Genomic DNA, 18705 nt, shown 5'->3' on the forward strand with positions numbered 1-18705 from the left:
CCCCCACAGCCATCACATACTTCCACGACTAAGACAAAATCAAGTGAGAACATTCCTAAAGTTGGTAAGTACAATTATTTGTATAGAAAAAAAATCAATCATTTAGCCTGTGAATTCCTTTCCTCTCAACCCATTCTGGTTTTAATCAGAGGTCTGCATATTTGTCTTATAGGTGTAAACTTCCTGATTGCTGTGACGTGCGGAGAAAAGAAGCAAGTCTACTGTATGCTGTGTTCAGTCAGGTTGAACTCCTCCAGTCACGTGGTCGACAATAACCACAAGTATAAATACGTGGTGGGTGATTGATAAGTCTTGATGTAGAAAATGTCGGAAGCGTGCAAAGCAGGTCAGTATTACAGTTGTTAACCGTGTGGTTTGAATTTTCCTTCTAGAAGCGGAACTACCCGATGTGGACTGCCAAGCTGCCGGAGGAGGAGAGTAAATTGAACAAGATAGTGGCCAACTTGGCTGAGGTTGAGAAGGACGTAGGATCTCAGAGGATCATGGTGAGCTGCACAAGTCTCTTCATACAGTCAATATGATTAAAAATGAACAGTCTGTGTGGTTGTTAATTTTTGTACATATTTTATCACGCGATTAAATCAGATTGAAGAATCAAGATGAAGAATTGTATTCAGGCAAAGACACTGTACTACATTGGGAAAAAAAAAGCAATGTGGTTATGGAACAATAAGTGACTCTTGTCTTCAACGCATAGATCAGAAATACAGTGGAGTGACATGGTTTACATTGTGAGAAATCTTGCACCATATTTCTACCGCATAGCAAGATTAATCATTAGTTGAGAATTTGAAATCATCAAGATGTTCTTGTGTAAAACTGGGTAAGAGATGGTAAAGCATCCCGAGGAAACAGAGGGCTTGCTGGAGTAACAGAACTGTGGACTGTAATGTAACGTAATGTGATGTGATTTTTAGATTACATGTATGATTTTGTCTTTTATTCTGCTAGAGTATGGAAGTGACAAGTGATGAATACGCAACACTGCGTGATCTCTCGGACAGCAAAGGTAAAGATATTCCAATATCATTAAAAAAAAAAATAATAATAAAAATCCACTTTGAAGCAACTTTCCAAGGAAGAGGTTTAGCAAGAGCATTAATTAAAAAAAAAAAACAGAATTTCTCATTGAAACCATCTTGTCACGCAGAGAGAGACAGTAAGGTATCTCAAACCAGCCTTGGAAGACAGATGTTCCTCCCAGTTGTCAAACAAAGCCTTGACAGAGTTTTTATGTTATTTTGGACATGTGGATGTGACTACTAATTTTTCTTACCAAACATACTTAATTTCCTGGTAACATCCCTGAACCCTGGCCAGTATTACTGCATGTAGACATGGTTTTCATTGTAAAAATGAATAATTAATGGGATGTCAGAGCGTAATGTAAAATCTTGTGTTTCTACTTTTCTTAAGACATGGAGCAGTTCGCAGATAAATTAAAGTGCTGACAGTAGTCAAGGTCACGACTGATACAAAGATTTTAACTGTTATGTAACTTAACTGACTAACCTATTTGCTTCTGACAGTACTGAATAATGAAATACTTGGTCACTGCTTCAAAGAAAACATCCTTTTTTTTAAGGAAGCCACAAAGTAACATACCTCTTTAGTTTGGGGCTCTGAGGGGCAAATGTCCCATCGACTGAAAGTAATGTTCTTCTCTGCTTACCTTGATATGGTTGATAACAGATTGTTTCTGTTGCAGTTTTACGGTATGATACATGTACTTCAGGTGGGCGTTCGCGTGGGGTTAGAGTTGGTTGTTAATAGAGAAACAGCTACAGTTTAGTTTTTGTAAACTTGTGCATACAAAAATATGTCATTTTTTTCTTTTCAATAAAACATGGTATGATAGTAAATGACCAACTTTGCAGGAACATTGCTCACAATGGATAATTTAATTTTAATTTCTAATTTCCATGGAGGGGACAGTTTTATACACCTTGTCATTGTTTTGGTCTTAATTCCACTTTCTCTGTGTCTCTTTGCTCTCAGCTCTTGAAAGAGTGAAAAAAATGCTGAGACACAGAAACTTGCAATCTCCATCATCCCCCGCAACTGATGATGCAGAGGCTTTAGGACAGCAAGGTGCCCTCCCCTGTCCATATGAAGTTTCAAGCCCAGACGATAGTAAGTTCATGTGTCACTTCTAAGAATCAAGTTTGAAATTTATCTGTGTTTTTCACCCTCATGCAAATACATTTTTTTTTTGTACTTACATTCCTGAGGGAATATTGTTGTCTTTGGACATATTGACACCTTAATTGAGTACTTTTTTTCTGAGTCTTTATTTTTGATGACTTCAAAAACTCATTATGATGTAATTTGATGATGTTGTGATGTGCTGTGAATGAGACGCACAGATCTGGACTATATTCGACCAATTTATGCAATTTCTGTCTCTCAGGGATGCACATGCCACAGAATGAAATGTCAGGACTTTCTACTAACAACAAACCAAACCGGGAGAGTAAACATGAGCTCCAGACACTATTGGGCCATAGGCCAGGTAAGAACAAAAGTGCAAATGCTTCTTTGGTCTGGAGAAAAAAAATCTTATTGACTTAGTGATATTTGTTCTGAAATTGCACACTGTTGAATACATTACTGCTCTTAATTCAGAAATGAAATCCAACTTGAAAGAAAAAGCGGGTCAGTCAGACAGAGCTCAGAACTGGACTGATAAAGGCCGAGAAGCTACTGACCTGGTACCAGACCAGCTTCAGACATGTGTGAGCTTCAAAAATGATCCAGACCCCAATCCAGCTCCCAGCATTCAAGATGCACACATAGCAGGTATAATGTATCTGTGTTTGTCATTACACATTCTCCAACAGAAAATCAAACTGCCTAATGTATGCATTTAAAGATGGACTATTAAATGATTTCTGCTCTATTCAGTCACTATCAAACAGGAAAGGATTGAGCCAGATGTGGAGGCCCAGGCTCATTTAGAAGTCACACCTGCAATTCAGAGTCCTGGTAAATACCAAGCCTTTTCTTTCAACTTTTTCTGACTCTTGCAGCATTAATATTTTTTAGCCGCTGTCAAGGATGGACTATTAAGTGATTTCTGCTCTATTCAGTCACTATCAAACAGGAAAGGATTGAGCCAGATGTGGAGGCCAAGGCTCATTTTGAAGTCACAACTGCAATTCAGAGTCTTGGTAAATACCAAGCCTTTTCTTTCAACTTTTTCTGACTCTTGCAGCACTAATATTTTTTAGCCGCTATCATTTTTTGCTCTCTGTTTTGTTAATTTGTAGAATGAATTGACTGCAGATTCCACTTCACATAAAGTTAAATATAAAATGTTTTTGCGATTCTGTTATTGTTTGTACATTTGTCTCTTACTTCTGTGTCACGTCCGCAATCTATCTCCCTGTTCCTTACCTCCCAGCAGTCCATGGTTGTGCATATCCCCTTGCCACTGACTCAGAAACTATAGGCACCTTCGCTCAAACCCATCACACATGCCAAGAGACTCCTGAGAACAGACAGCAGCAAGAGAGAAGTGACTCAGAGATACAAGACACAGAGAAGACATCACCTGTAATATCGTCCAGCCCAGACCCTTTCTCTTCTACAGCTCCGGTGAATACAGAACCGAAGAACCAATCAAGATCCAGTCTCAATGCAGAACTTGTACCGAAACACCCAGGATGCAGTCCAGGATCTGCACAGCACAGCGCGTCACAGGCACTCCCAAACATTTCACGAGGTAATATTATGCATTTAGCCTACACTGTATAAATTGGTGGCTTTTGTCATTTAACATACTGATTTGTTATTTTGACCTGGTGTCACAGCGGAAAGAACTCAGGGGACAAGTAATTTGTCCAAGTACTTAAGCGTGAAGGGACTGGAACCAGTAGGTGGGTGTGTCCATCCTTGCACAACAATCTCCTATTATTTCATGTCATTTCACTGAAGCATACAAAATGTTAAAGATATTGTGTCCTCATCAGGTCTGGGCTGCGTGTGGGAGTGTAAAGGGACATCTGAGACATCATTCTATTTGTGTGAGAGCTGCAGTGAGACGCTCTCCCTCAAGGACATCTTTCAGCATTTGGTCAGCTCTGATCACCAGTTCAACTACATTGTGGGTGGTGTCTCAGTAATGCATAGAAAACCTCCGAACAGCTAATATATTTAACATTTGCTCCCACATTTTTTTTATTGATATGATATGCATGTCTTTCAGTTGAAGCATCATCCGAAGCATCTGTCGTTCTGGCAGCAGGAGAGTCTGACCCAAGATGAGAAACTTGACATTTTAAAGGGCGTTGCCCAGCTACTGTCACAGCGGGAGTGTTACTACAAGATAGATGCACAGGTAACCTGCAGTTACATGCGTGTGTAATGCATGTGTCAAAATGGGATGATGTTGGCAAGTTACGCTTAAAAAGCTATTAGAGCATATTTGTTGCCTTTCTGATTAGCACAGAAAGAAGTTATATCACTTATGGTGGACAAGATATGTTGATTTCACAATTGTGCTTCATTTGCCTGAAAAAATAAGTTAATGGACAAAGTGGAAATGCACATTCATTATTCTAATTATTATTATCTAATTATTATGTTCCCCTGTATGTTTTCTCTCACAAAGGGTGTAATGCTGGGAAAGGAGCTGTATAAATGTGTGCGGACAGCACCATTCAATGAAGGTACGAGTCGGTTTAATTTGCAACTGTTCAAGTTTCTGATGTATTGAAGTATACAGTAATAAGTATCAACTGTGCTGATTACTTTTTGTAGCTTTAAAAATGGTTCAAAACATCAAGAAAGAAGATAAACTGAGCGTCCTCTGTCTACCCACCAGTACTCCACAACAGATGGGTGAGTCCCACCAGCCCAGCAACAGATAGATTATTGATCCCCTAGGGGAAATTCATGTGTCCATTATGTCATTGTTGATGATGATGATGATGATGATGATAATAATAATAATAATAATAATAATAATAATAATAATAACAATAATAACAGTTGATAATAAATAAACAATAATAATTAGATTAGTCCACTTCCTTTGGCTGAGGTGTTGTATAGCCTGATGGCAGTGGGAACAAAGGATCTCCTGAACCTCTCTGTTCTGCAGTGCAGTGAGATGAGTCTTTTTTCCCATTCCTATACACAGCTTAACTAGGCAGAATATGGGTATGAGCTATGACATTTGATTTCTCTTGCACAGAACAGTCTGAGAGTCAAATGGAATCTCTTCCAGTGGAGGCACCTGAGACAGACCAGAGAAATGACAATGGTATGAAATGTTTATATGTTGTATATGTACTACAGACTGTATATAAAGATGGATGTAGCCTCCATGACATCACCCGTAGGTTTCTGAAGAATGGTTTTTAAGCTGCTTTGCTGTCGCCATTTTGTCCCCACGCAAGATTTATGGAGGATTCAAAAATGGAGCTTCTCATTTTCTTTCTGTAAACTGTTATAAATTTAAGCTCTTTTCTTGTCATAGGAGCAAGACAAAAACTAGAAAAAGATCATTTGGAAGAAGAGACAGCAATGGCTGGAGATTTGGATGGGGTCAAACATAGAACCGTCTCGAGTCCTCTGGATGTTACCAGTGCCTCCTCAAACACTGATTCTGTTGTCTTTCCATTCCCCGGTTCTGGCACATGTCTCAGTCCCAAAGAGACCCGAAGGAGCTCTTTTATGCAACCAGAACTCAGTCCACCAATCTCTCAGTACCAAAGAACTGTCGCTGAGATGCAAGTGAAACAGGCGGAGGTGCACGTAGAACCCCAATCTTTCTGTAGGCCTCCTGTTAGTCCTAAAACTACTCAAACCCTGCCAGTGTCTCCCAGAGATGACTGCCCTCCATCCAGGAAAAGGCCAGCAGAAACATCTGTTGAGACACTGTTCAAAACTTGCACCGATAAGCCCAAACTTGAGGATCCTTTGCCAGCCAAATCCACATGCTGCTCACTGCAGCAGCACTGTCATCCCAGCCCTGAACCAACCTGCGAGTCCACTTCTGTTAACCCTGATGCAACCTCTAGCACCCTGTCGAGAAAGGACAATGACACAGGCCCTGCACCTGACAAAGATAACATATCTGTTGTGGACTGTACACCGCTTGCACACCTAATAGCTCTGATGAGAGAGAGTAGGTCTGGGACAAGTGTCTCTCCTTTCAAGTCAGATCCACCTAATGCTGAGACTACGACCTCCTGTTCTCACAATTCATCTGAAAGTGGTGTGGAAAGCAGATGGGATTCAAAGCTTGTTCAGACTAAATTGAAAAGGGCAAAAAACAAAACAAGATGGGATTCAAAGTGTCAGCTGGATAAAGCTACAGCCAAGTCAGACAGCACCATGTTATCTTCTGCCAGCACTGCTGACCCCAGTGAGCTACAAAACCAGAGAAGTGTCAATACTCAGAACATCTTTGGAAATGGGAACCAGCTCGAACCTAATTTCATCAACTGTGAGGCCACCAATCATAACGCAGGGCAGATATCACAGCCACAAGGTAACACACAGAATGACACCACTGGGGTTTGTCATCTGCCCATTAAACCCATCATAACTGCCAGGTCAACCCCAACTAACCAGCAATTGATGGGCAGCTTTAAAGGACAGGACAACACTGAGGTGTACATTGGCAGTCAGGCCGCTCAGAGTTTGTCCACAGTTGAAATGGCAAACTCTAGTAACTCTCAGGCGGCTTTAGGATGGTATGGGCAGTATAGCCAAATGGCTTATGTCATAAATGGAAATTCAGGTCATCTTTCTTCTGAGGTTGTTGCAGGTTACTCAGCACCAGACAACCTACCTGTGAACAGTGGGGTGTTATACCAAGGGTACAGTGCGAGTGGGCTCTACCCAAACCAGAGTCTGCAATCGTTTGGACACAGGTTGGCAACTCCAGTTCCCCCAGAATTGGTCAGCCCAGCAATGCAACAGCAGCTGCAGCAACACCAGCAGCTGCAGCAACACCAGCAGCTGCAGCAACACCAACAACTGCAGCAACACCATCAACTTCAGCAACAACTACAGCAACACCAGCAGCTGCAGCAACACCAACAACTGCAGCTGCAGCAACAACTGCAGCTGCAGCAACACCAGCAACTTCAGCAACACCAGCAGCTGCAGCAACACCAACAGCTGCAGCAACACCAACAGCTGCAGCAACACCAACAGCTGCAGCAAAACCAGCAGCTGCAGCAACACCAACAGCTGCAGCAACACCAACAGCTGCAGCAACACCAACAGCTGCAGCAAAACCAACAAGAGCAGCTGCAGCAACACCAACAGCTGCAGCTGCAGCAAAACCAACAAGAGCAGCTGCAGCAACACCAACAGCTGCAGCTGCAGTACTCCTCGTGGATAAATGCCAACCTGGCTGCTGGAGATGGCAAAGTCACCAATGATGCTGCCAAGTTTGGCGCTGTTCCCCTCATCACTCCCTACAGTCAGACCCAAACAATCACTCCAATGCAGAACAGCAGCAATATAATAACACAGACCATCCCCCAGCTTTACTTCGGACCCTCAGCCTTTCACCAATCTCCTACAGCCAATAGTGAAAGCATCTCCCAGGAAAACTCCTTTTTAGCTTCTGGTACAGGCTTTTTTCCTGTAGCTCCCTCTATGGCATATGCCACCCCTCTAATTTCCCATGAGACTACCTGTTAAACCATATGTATATATTGCCACAGTCTGAAAGATGTGTCAAATGGTTTCAAACTCCTGAAACACCTAATAGACAATTCATTTTAAATGAAGTTAACTGATTTTTTTGATGGTGTAGCAATGACTTCAGGATATTGCAAATATGTTTAAAAGTATTGCATTCATTGAATATGAATATTGAGTTTGTAAATAATTTGTAAACCATTTGAAAATGTGTATATTAAGCTGCTGTTGCTCATTTCAGTTTTTAACATTTTTTAATGTAACATTTTCAGCAGTTACCACTGTGATCTTTGAAGTACTTTTCATTTTCATATTTTGTTCAATTTAATAAAATTGTTGTAAAATGGGAATCTTAATGCGTAATTGTCAGGTTTACACAACCTAAGACATTTAAAATAAGAAACAAAAGGGACAAGACACAGCGTTAGATTTCTTACTCGCGAGGAGAACGGACAGAGATATGCTCAGTTACAATCTCCAACCCGCTCTGAGCATATTCCGCCTTGTCCTCTCTTTTTATTGTCTTTCAAGGCCTTCACTAGTTACAAGGCGTTGCGGTTCTAAAGGGTGAGATCACACAGTAGCAACGTGATAGGTGCACAATTATATATTGTTCAAATGTTCATCCCATGATGTAGAAGTAGAACAGGCTGGTTTCAGTCTGCTCTATGCACCGTGACAGCTTGTGATCTCCTCTAGCAGCTACTACCTGCAAAACAACTTCAACACAAGACAAACTGGATGCATGATTATTAAACTGTAAAGCAGGATACATGGTTAGGTAGAAAATATGAGATAAATCCATATACAATTATTCCAACAGTAATATATTTATCTATTTCATAAATAGCTTTATTTTTGGTGTGTTTTTGGTACACAAATTCTTTGAAATGTGTGACTCTTATTGTTACGGGAACATCTGCTGTCTTTAAGACATTCTGACCTGAAGGTTTAAAGAGCAATTAGTTATTAGACAGGCTTGGATTTGAAATCATGACCCTCTACAACAGGCTCCACTATTATTTAATTAGAACTCTGACAGGATGTGGTAGAAAACTTTCTGTCATGTGCCATTCAGTCATCCATGTATCATTCAATACGAGTTAATGTATTTTCCCAAAACACTTAGGGTTCAATTACATGGTAGTTGGTTATAACTGGTTACCACATGTTAAACATTTTCCTTGGATTTCTTTGTAGTCTTTACTTTCTGCCTTTCATCTTTAATTCCTAACATGCTTAACTACAACAATAGTTTTAGTTTAATTAACAGCATTCTTATACTCTACTACATTTGTTACATTTATTATGGCCGTGTAGCAAAATGGTCAGTCATCATACCCCTCTTTCCGTTCCAGATCGATATAATCAATGATGGATTGAATGGCAGGAGTTAAGATTACAGCCAGTGGGTGACTTCCTAGAACCCTTGGAGTGAGTATCGTCCACATGAGGCCATTTGAGTACAGGGACAATTGAAACTGTCGATGTAATCCAAAAAAATATTTAATCAGAAGTGGAAGTAGACTTTGGTATCAAATTTGACAAAACTTTGTCGAGGTGTAGTCTTTCCAGTCTAAGAAAATAATGACTCCTCACATACATTTTGGCGTTAGAGTAGTTCCTCAGATACAGTCTTCAATCTTAGTTGTCACAGGAAAGCAGCCATCCGCACCATGGCACTAACAACTCACATGATGGCTGGGGGGTCGAGCACTCTCTTCAACGATCCTCATGACCCCACAAGAGGTTATATACCTGCAACTTCTCACCAGTCAGCTAGAAGTGAAGAAGCCTTTTGAATGAGAGGTGAAATGTCTTCAAGAATCTCAAGTAAGTCCAGTTGGCTGAGATGATATGACCTGGATGACTGAGAATCTTCACCGGCACGTGATTGTCAGTGTCTTATGTCCTACCAGTGGACGGGGACCCGACTGGTTTCGGTGTACCAGGGTACAAATGGCACAGTGACATCTGAATGTGAAACTGTCCCGCAAAGGTTATTGTCCTCACATGACTCCCACTATGGAGGCATGGATAGAGGATTTGATCAGTTATGGAAGAGGAAAAGACCCCATCGGGTAGGCTAACAGGTGGCTTGTTTTTTTAATAAAAGCCATGGTGGAAGTTCTTGAAAGAAAGACTCACGAGAGAAGATGTCTTTCTCAAAAGTATCATATACATATACACACAGTGCAAGTGGGCAGACAACCATCAGCAGTTACAGAGTTGTCTCAGGCAGTCAGCCTTTCTACACTCCTACAGGAAAGAACCTCTAAACATATTATCTACTGCTGCTACTATTTGCTTGTCTATACACAAGTTACCAAACAACATTAGTTCAATATACTTTGTTGTTGACACAGTGCTCTGACACATCAGTTCACTTTATATTAAACCACTACAGGAACAGTATGGTCTTGTTGTAGTGGCAAAAGGTCATATATAAGTTGTAATCATCTATCTATATTTCATGTACTCATGTATTCAGTAATTCAGTATGTATTTATGTATTCCACTTCTTCCGTCTACATCCATGGAAAGCATTAGTGAGAATGAACTATGTAACTGAATTGTGCCGGTGTGACCTGGGCAAGAGCTCTGGGAGAGGGGCCAGAGATTGTGAAATAGAGTTACTGCAATGGAGATTTTTTCACAGGATTCAAACGGGATCTTGGTGTTTGATTGTTTCCACAAGGGACGTGAGGTTGTTTGTGCTGCTCAATAAAAGGTAGGATTTGGGAAATTGTTGTTTGCGGCTATCTGCAGATATTCCGTCCGACACCGAGCACTTGTATTCAAATGAAATATACTCTGAACTAGCAAGACTGTCTCAAGAATAATCTTTCCGCTACTACATTGTCTATGTATCAGTAACTCTCCTTGTCCTGATAATTGTGATATTATCTGCCTTCTGTTCCTCTGTCTTTTCCCTGGTTTCCATTTAAGACACAGGGTACTGCTCGCTCTTTAAACCCCAACACTGAACCATTGCCCCTATGTCAAAAGCCTGCGAGCCTGTGGTTAGCAGAGCTCAATTGTTAACCACAAACACTACAACATAGATTCTATGTACGTTCTGTGAACTCTATACAACCGAAATAAGATGTATGTGTGAAAGTATGTTGCATAAGACTATGGAAATATCATTACATTATTGTTCTTTATGATATATAAACATGATATAGCAGTATGATACAGGTGAGTGTTATGAACCATAACTTTTTATCCATGCTAGGAATCCATTCTATAGAATGTGATTTTTTTCTGTTATGAGTGTATAACTTTTATAATGACTTATATCGGTTTCATATTTATACTAATTATCATATTTCAATTATTCTTTGGTATGTTACTGTGTTCTTTTCAGCATGGGGGTGCTCTATAGGTCTGATACATGTGGGGCTGGGGCTGATTGTTTCCAGATGTTGGCTATAAATCTGTCAGTGGTTACTACCGGATAAACCTATAGGAAAAACATCAGCAACTGTGGTTATGTTTCCTGGTTCATTTCCCCATCACTCTTTAATTCCTGTAATAATAATTGCTGCAAGTAAATCAGCACAATTATTGAATTTTTCTTCCCCCCAACATTTGAACAAACTCCCACACATCAAATCCAAGGTAGGATTTATAATTTATTGAGACCTAGCAGATCTAACCTATGGATGGGGGTATAATCAGTTTTTGTGGGCGTAAAGATGTCTAAAATAAGATGCAAAATTAAATGCAGTTAGTGTTTTGGTTAGGACTGTAAAGACTGCACAAGGTAAATTTGTTGTGTTGGTGTAGGGCGTCTTGTTATTTAGAACTCTACACACAGTGCCTGAGAGTCATAAAAGGACTGGTGGGAGTAGAGGAAGGGAGGTGGGAGGTTGGAGGGAGGGAAGGGCTGTGTTTTGTCTTCAGGTTTTCATGACCCTCCTCCTCCACATGCATGGTATTTGTTGGAGCTGTTATACATGAAATTGCATTACAGGCAGACCCCAGAACAGTTGATGACAGAAACCTTATTGTCACACACAAACACAAACAGGACATGTAACTGATGAAGTATATAGACAACTCGGCGCCACTCTAAGTTTTTTTTAACAGCAATTTCACCCATGAATGTGTCCTGAACCTCAAACTGCAAGAAGCTCAGTTCAGTTTTTGCTGTAGAAATAGTGGTGAATATCTTGGTGGCCAATGTAATGCAATGACTGCTGCTCTGAGCTCAAGAGCAAAATATGCAAAATCATGTAAATTCACTCAAGTCAAATAATAACACACAAACTGTGTAGAGAAAATGGCTGCAATCCTTCCTCTTTTCCTGTTTTGTCTGACTGACTGATGAAAAAAATATAGTTTGGAGGACAAGCCTCTATCAGTGTTGCTACAAAAGTAGTTTGTTATTCAATGATGTGACATTAAAAAGAGCTCATTACAGCTGCAGGGATTAAAAGCGAGAGTAAGGCCTTGACGAGACACGGGACAGATCGCCACAGATGTGCCAGACAGGAAGGAAGACCAATGACCCCTTAAACAAGCCCTTTACAAGGACAGAACTGAGTCGCTCTGTCAAGAAAACCAAGATGCCAGCACCAGACATGGATCAGATTTTTTACATAAACCTAGTATAAAGTCCTTGTCCCAGTGAATCATCTAAGGATATTTTACTGCATTTATATATAATCAAGTTTAGGAGGCTGGGAAATTGCCACAAAGCTGGGAAGAGGCTGTCGTCATTCCAATATGCAAGCCAGGGAAAGACTGCACAGACCCAGGGAATTATAGACCAATTTCTTTAACATCCAGCGTATGCAAAAATAATAGAAAAAATGAAAGGTTTACATATAGAAAATAAAGAGTGGCTCCAGGAGAAGAACAAAAACTATGGTTTCAGCTTCAAGATTAGAACATGAAATCAGAATAACACAGATAAACAGAGGAAGTATTGTGGCTGTCTTTAGAGAAAGCATATGATATGTGTTATTAATCAGACTTTGTATGGATGTATTAAGGACCTTTTAATAGGAAGATTGATACAAGTCAGTAAGAATAAAAAAAATGGAGTTAATTGTAAAGAAAAAGCAGGGGGCTATTATGAAAGTATTAGAGGGGTCTTTAAATTTTTGTGTGGGAAATGAGCATTTTAGATTTGGTAATCAATGCATTGGTTTTTGTGATGCCTGTGTGATTTTTATTGGGAGAGAGGGCATGGAGGAAAACAACAGCTTTGTACAGAAAGTGACAAAGAAAGCGACCAAAATTAAAGTAGCTCTATTAAACTTAAGTCCAACAGTACCATCTCCAGCAGGACCATCCTGGATACTTCCCGACGCCACAGTAGATTTTATATTATAAAATAAGAGCAAAGATGGTGAGAGTTTAAAGTAGGGAGAATGATCAGTGAAGGTTGAGCAGTTTACACAAGAGAAATGCTTGCAATATTGTTAGCAGTGCAGTGGAGAGAGGATACAAGACCACTTATTAATTACACAGAAAACAAATGAAGGGTGTTAGAGTAATATTCTTATGGGTGCCAGAGCATATTGGTGTCAAAGGAAATGAAATGGCAGATAAGGTTGCAAAGGAAGCCACAAAAATAACAACATTGATTTGGCAATTAGTTTCAGCAGGACAGAAATCAAGAGTGTTATGAAGCAGAGACAGAAGCAAATGCAAAACAAGAGTTCAAAGGTAAGAGGGAGAAACGAGGTGTGCTGGAAGGAGCAGGGGATATGAGACAACATCAAGACCCACTACACTAAGCAGTACACTATTCAAAATAGGTCAACGTAATACAGGGAGATGTACAGTAGTGCATGTTATGTTACACTGACAGAAGAAATGAGTGTTGTCAAATCCTATTCATTATCTCCGACTAACTAATTTGATTAAGAATATATGAGTTTTGACATTCTGACCTTCTGACCCACACTCTATCGGTTGGTGGCAGTGATGGTGTGCCAACCGCCAATAGACCTCAATAAAAGAGACGAAGAAGAGCTCGCCGCGTTTCTTAGCTCTGCTCAGTTTATGTTGTCAGTGCACTAGGAAGGTAAGCAGTGAGTGAACTGCCAGACAGACGCTGTTGTGTAAACGTTAACTTTACTTCTCGGATTTCAGCACAGCACGTTTAATTAGATCAATTAACTCGACTTAACAAAAAAGAAGCGGACACCACGTTTTTTATCGGTAAGTTTATCAATAAGGTGGGAAATCAGTGTCTTTGCCTTGTAAACAAATTAATAAGAATTATACCGATGTCATGTCGTGACTTGTTGGCTGTGTAGCTAGAGAGCTGGTCACCACTGGTTCATCTACTGAGTGAACTAATGTCACTATTTCTGCCCAGAGCTGTGGTGAATGGTGATACACAACACATTAAAACATATCTTAGGTTATTATATAGGTAACGTTACGATTGAGATGTTTAAATAACTGTTACTTATCTTTTAGCGCTCACTTAATTTGCTAACGTTAAATGACGCTTAACGGCAGTTAACGGTTGTTAGGAATGTCTAAAGTCAGTTTAGTGTCGCATTAAAAAGCTTAACCTGTTTTTTTTTCAGCTCGACTGGGGAAATGAATTGTTTGCCAACTAGTTGATGTCGTTAACACGCTAACTCACTAATTTATACCACTGGTGAATATCTTACAAATATGCTCGTTTTTCACTATACTGCTCACTGTAACTTCAGTGTAACGTTAACGGCAACTGAGAATTACGAACTCTTATAACTTTTCCCAGGGACTATTAACGGGTCTTAACTGGCCCCAAGGGGTTTCCTGAAAAATTAGGGGCAGTCAGTGTTAATTCTGCAGGGCTGTTTAGCAGAGGTTACCAACAGAAAAAAATGATTTTTGTGCGCATCCTTACTGCAACTGCTGTGATTAATGTAATGTAATTTGTTGTAATGAAAATAACGCTTTCTGTCCACATTCCCCCTTAAATTACAATCTGGGAGCTTTTTAGTTGTTTTACCCTGAAACAACAACAGAAAGCCACAACAATAAATTAATCAGCTGGGGATTTCTTACAAATTTGGAAAAAAACCCCAAAACGACCTCATTGTAGACCAATGCATTGACTCATGTATCCTGTCTGAACAGTCTGATGATACTGCAGCTCCATCTGGTGGTTACAGTGTAACCTACACCAGAGCCACAGTTTGTTCACATTTCTACTAAATAAATTAACAAAAATGATAAACTATTTAAGGTAGGTCACTACCATAACTCTGTCCCCTCCTTCTGTGGCCCTAATTGTAAGCACACTCCCCTCCTCACCCTTCCTTGTCCTGGCCTATGCTCCCAAGACACCAATATTTCATGCTATCTGTACTTTCCACCGTGACTAGCTGTTCCCTGAGAACATTCCTCTGAGGGTGATATCTTCATTGGAGTAGAACATCAAATGAATTCTTGAACCACTTGGTTACATACACCATTATCTTCTGAAATGTTTGTGAGGTAATAAATAAAATACATAATTGAACTTGTATGTATATTTGGTAAAACTTAATCTGTAAAATGAAGAATAAATAAGTACAAATTATTTCCCACAAGGTTTCTGTCCCTGCGTCATACTTTCTCCTCTGACCTTACTTTTTGTAAAAAAAAAAAAATAAATAAATAAATAAAATTTCTCTGTCCTTATGCTATTGTTTTTTTGGTTGTTTTTTTTCACTTTTTCATGCTATTTTGGGGGAAAACAAAAAAATAGTTAAGGTATCTGGACACAAGCGCACTAATTTTTTGCTTTCCTGAATAAATAATCTGAATTTGATTGAATTATCATTACTGAATGTAAGATCCAACTTCAGTGCAGGTGGAGAGTCTACAACTGCAGCATGCATCCGGATCAGGCACAACAAGGTACGTCTTTGACTCTCTGCATGTGGGGTATCATGCATGATACCATACCATACTTGCTTTTGCATTTACCTGCATGCTTTTGTCAGGAAATATTTTTGACGGATGCATTCTCTGTTTATAGGAGTTTCAAGCAAAAGTGAGCTGTTCGGTTCTCTGAAGGTGTATCTGAACAACAAGAACAGACTACAACCCATCATTGGTCTGTAGCAACAATTATTTGTGTGCCTATTTTGTGTGTATGTTGTCTGTGTCCTGTGTGTATTGAAATAATTTGTTGTTTCATGTACACCCAGGCCTGGGCAGCATCATAGAATGCGTGAAGGTGGGTGCACGCAACAGAGAAGTTATGTACCTGTGTGCGGTGTGTGTGTGTCGACTTAGTAAAGCTGACATGCGGAACCACATTATTGGAAGTCTCCACAGATACAACTACATTGTAAGTATTACTGTAGAAGAAGTCACAATGCCAAGTTTGTGTGCTGCCTTGGACTGTAGTTTATTAACAGATGGGGTGTTTTCCTCGACAGAAAGCCTACTACCCCCGCTTAGTGTCTGAATGGAAGGAGAACTCTGACCTGTCTAAGCTGGCCTGGCCTCTGATGGAGATAGCCAAGACAATCGAGGGAAAAGAGGGAGCTGGAGATGTCCAGGTATTTTAATTTGGCTGTGTATATCTTTATTTCTCCTTGCAAACACATGAGTGTTTTGAATGTGTTTATATCTTTTTGCACCTCCATATTAAGTTGTTTGAGGTTGAAGATGCTGTATACCAGAAGGTGGCAACACACAGTGAAAATGATGGTCAGTGACAATTCTCTGTCTTCTCTTTCTGTGCCTGTCACCACTTTTTTTTTCTTTGGCATGATTTCTGTATGTAGATGACATGTCCATTTTTTTACTCCATGTGGGTCTCTCTCTCTCTCTCTCTCTCTTTCTCTCTCCCCCTAACACCACAGCAGTAACTATGATACATTTCTTAAGAGACTGGCATGGTGAACCCAAGAGCCATTCAGAGACTATATCTATGCAGCTGGAGCACTATTCCATCCAATCACAGAGGATTGTATTGCTTGCCCAGAACCAACAGAGGCGGTCCGGGAAATCTCTCAAGGCAGACATGATATCACATAAGACCTCAGCAAAGACTAACAAGGCTCCACCTTTGATGCAGTCTACTGTAGCTCCTCCTGTCAAGTCTGAAGGCGGGTTAAAAAACATCTCAGCATCACAAGTATACAATACTCAGATGTCACCCGAACTCTCTGCTCTATCAGAGAACAGCAACAACTTTCTTGATGGCTACACAGGAACCAAGCCTCTTATTGGTGAGCACAGATCAAGAATAGCAACAGTGTATGCTGAAGTTCCAGAAAATCTATTTAAACATTGATTGAAAAATTAGGTTGTGGTTTAAGACAGCTCTGCATTACTGATTGTTATAATGCACTGAATCTGTTAGGAATATTCTAAAATTAAATGAAAATTAAATTAAACTTACGGGACATGAGAAGTTCATAGTGGATTATCTGGTGAGAACTGTACTACTGAGTGCTACTGAATACATAATAGAGCATCTAAAGAAATAGTTACATACATTTTGGGAAGTATGCGTATTCTGCTCCTGGCAAAGAAATTGTGAATTTTTATTTTACCTTTTGGGTAGAGAAGAAAAAAAGCCTATTTCAAAGTGTCAAACAATTATTTATTTAATAAAATGCTGCTTGTATATGTTTACAACAGGTCTTTTCCGTGTGGTTGAGTGTAGGAGTGAAGATGGCCGCACGCACGTTTTTTTATGCCACTGCTGTCGCATAAGATCCAACAAAAAGGACATCATTGATCACGTAACCAGCTCTTCCCATCTCCTTAACTACTTGGTCAGTTTATTATCTATCAATAATTGAAATAAACAGAACAGCAAAATCTGTAAAGTACATGCTAGGAGTAAGTTTTAAGTTCACTGAAAACATCTCTGTGTAGATGGAAAAACATCCTGAGCAGGTGGATGCAGTGACAGCAGATATTAATGACAACAGTCAGTTAATCCAATCACTGGCCAGGAAAGTGGAGCAAGAGGAGGGCAGAGGAGAACTGAAGGTATCATATTTACTTTTATGCACAGCTTATCCTGCTTTGGTTATTCTAGGTATAAATGACTCATATGCCTTTCACCAAGAAGGTCTTCACTTAAAATTTTCTGTCCATCAGTTTTCAAACATCTTATATTTCCAGGTGATAAATGTACCAGAGTCACTCTGTACCCCACTGACTGGCAAAAGTTACCACTGGTGTAAGTACAGATTCATGTTTTTTGTTCGGCCATAAACAATTGACCTCTTTAAACCCAACTCTCTCCTCTTGAGGAGTGACTAATGATGTAAGTACAACCTGTATTTTACTCTGTCCCTGCACATTATCACTCTTGGTTTCATATCTTGAAGAGGTGGCGTTATACTATATGCTGTGCATAAAAGTGATACTCCACAAGGAGTTTGAAATGCTCACTGCAAAAAAAAAAAATGCTCGCAGTAACCACCATAAATCCACCAAGGCCTCTGTTCTCTTTTGCAGCCACCTTTTACTGTGTAGGAAGTGAGTTTTGCTTGCAAGATCATGTGTGGTGATATGCATTTATAATTTTGAGGTTAAAGAGGCTAAGTGCAACTTATATTTTTTTATCTATTGTATTATTCACCCATTTTTATCTTCTTCATTCTTTGTTCTCTTTAAGCTCCTTAACAGCCAATGTGTCTTTCATTGCAAAGACTTACATTTATATTTTTTCTTTGCATACCTGTGTATTGCTTTTATTCATTTCCAGGTATAAAGATGCTATGTAATGGATGGACACAAACTAGCACCCAAAAAAGCAAAATAACTGTCAAAGGTGTGTGTGTTCTCGGAAGCTACTCTTCACTTGAAGGGCGGCAAAACTTTGTTCAGTCTATAAGGAAATATTTTTGTGTAATTTCATGTTGCTTTTCAACCTCTCTGTGTCTGATTTGTACTTTTTTGCTTAGGGCCAAGCATAAACAATACCTCGGTTGAAGGCATGCCAGAGAAACGTACTGTAGTGCTGTCAAAATGGGCAAAAAGGAAGGCAAAAAAGAGGAAGATGAAGAAGGTGGCAAATACTGTGTTCAAGGTAAGCCTGCC

At 39.8% G+C, this 18705-nt stretch overlaps 1 protein-coding gene across 1 annotated transcript; it reads left to right on the plus strand.

The window, feature by feature from the left end:
• Positions 1 to 17926, plus strand: LOC111223110. The gene is made up of 26 exons (XM_022747139.1): positions 1 to 64; positions 173 to 294; positions 393 to 506; positions 973 to 1030; positions 2020 to 2154; positions 2432 to 2533; positions 2647 to 2820; positions 2926 to 3006; positions 3111 to 3191; positions 3425 to 3745; positions 3834 to 3899; positions 3993 to 4126; positions 4229 to 4360; positions 4634 to 4691; positions 4783 to 4863; positions 5219 to 5287; positions 5504 to 7064; positions 7464 to 7612; positions 15671 to 15748; positions 15843 to 15985; positions 16077 to 16199; positions 16293 to 16350; positions 16506 to 16874; positions 17290 to 17426; positions 17530 to 17646; positions 17782 to 17926. Exons 2-26 carry the CDS (start codon positions 226 to 228, stop codon positions 17872 to 17874), a joined length of 4503 nt encoding a protein of 1500 aa, XP_022602860.1. The 5' UTR covers positions 1 to 64; positions 173 to 225; the 3' UTR covers positions 17875 to 17926.
• Positions 17927 to 18705: the final 779 nt, after the last annotated feature.

Source organism: Seriola dumerili, unplaced genomic scaffold, assembly GCF_002260705.1.
Source record: "Seriola dumerili isolate Sdu_G_001 unplaced genomic scaffold, Sdu_1.0 BDQW01000110.1, whole genome shotgun sequence".
NCBI classification, from domain to species: Eukaryota; Metazoa; Chordata; class Actinopteri; order Carangiformes; family Carangidae; genus Seriola; species Seriola dumerili.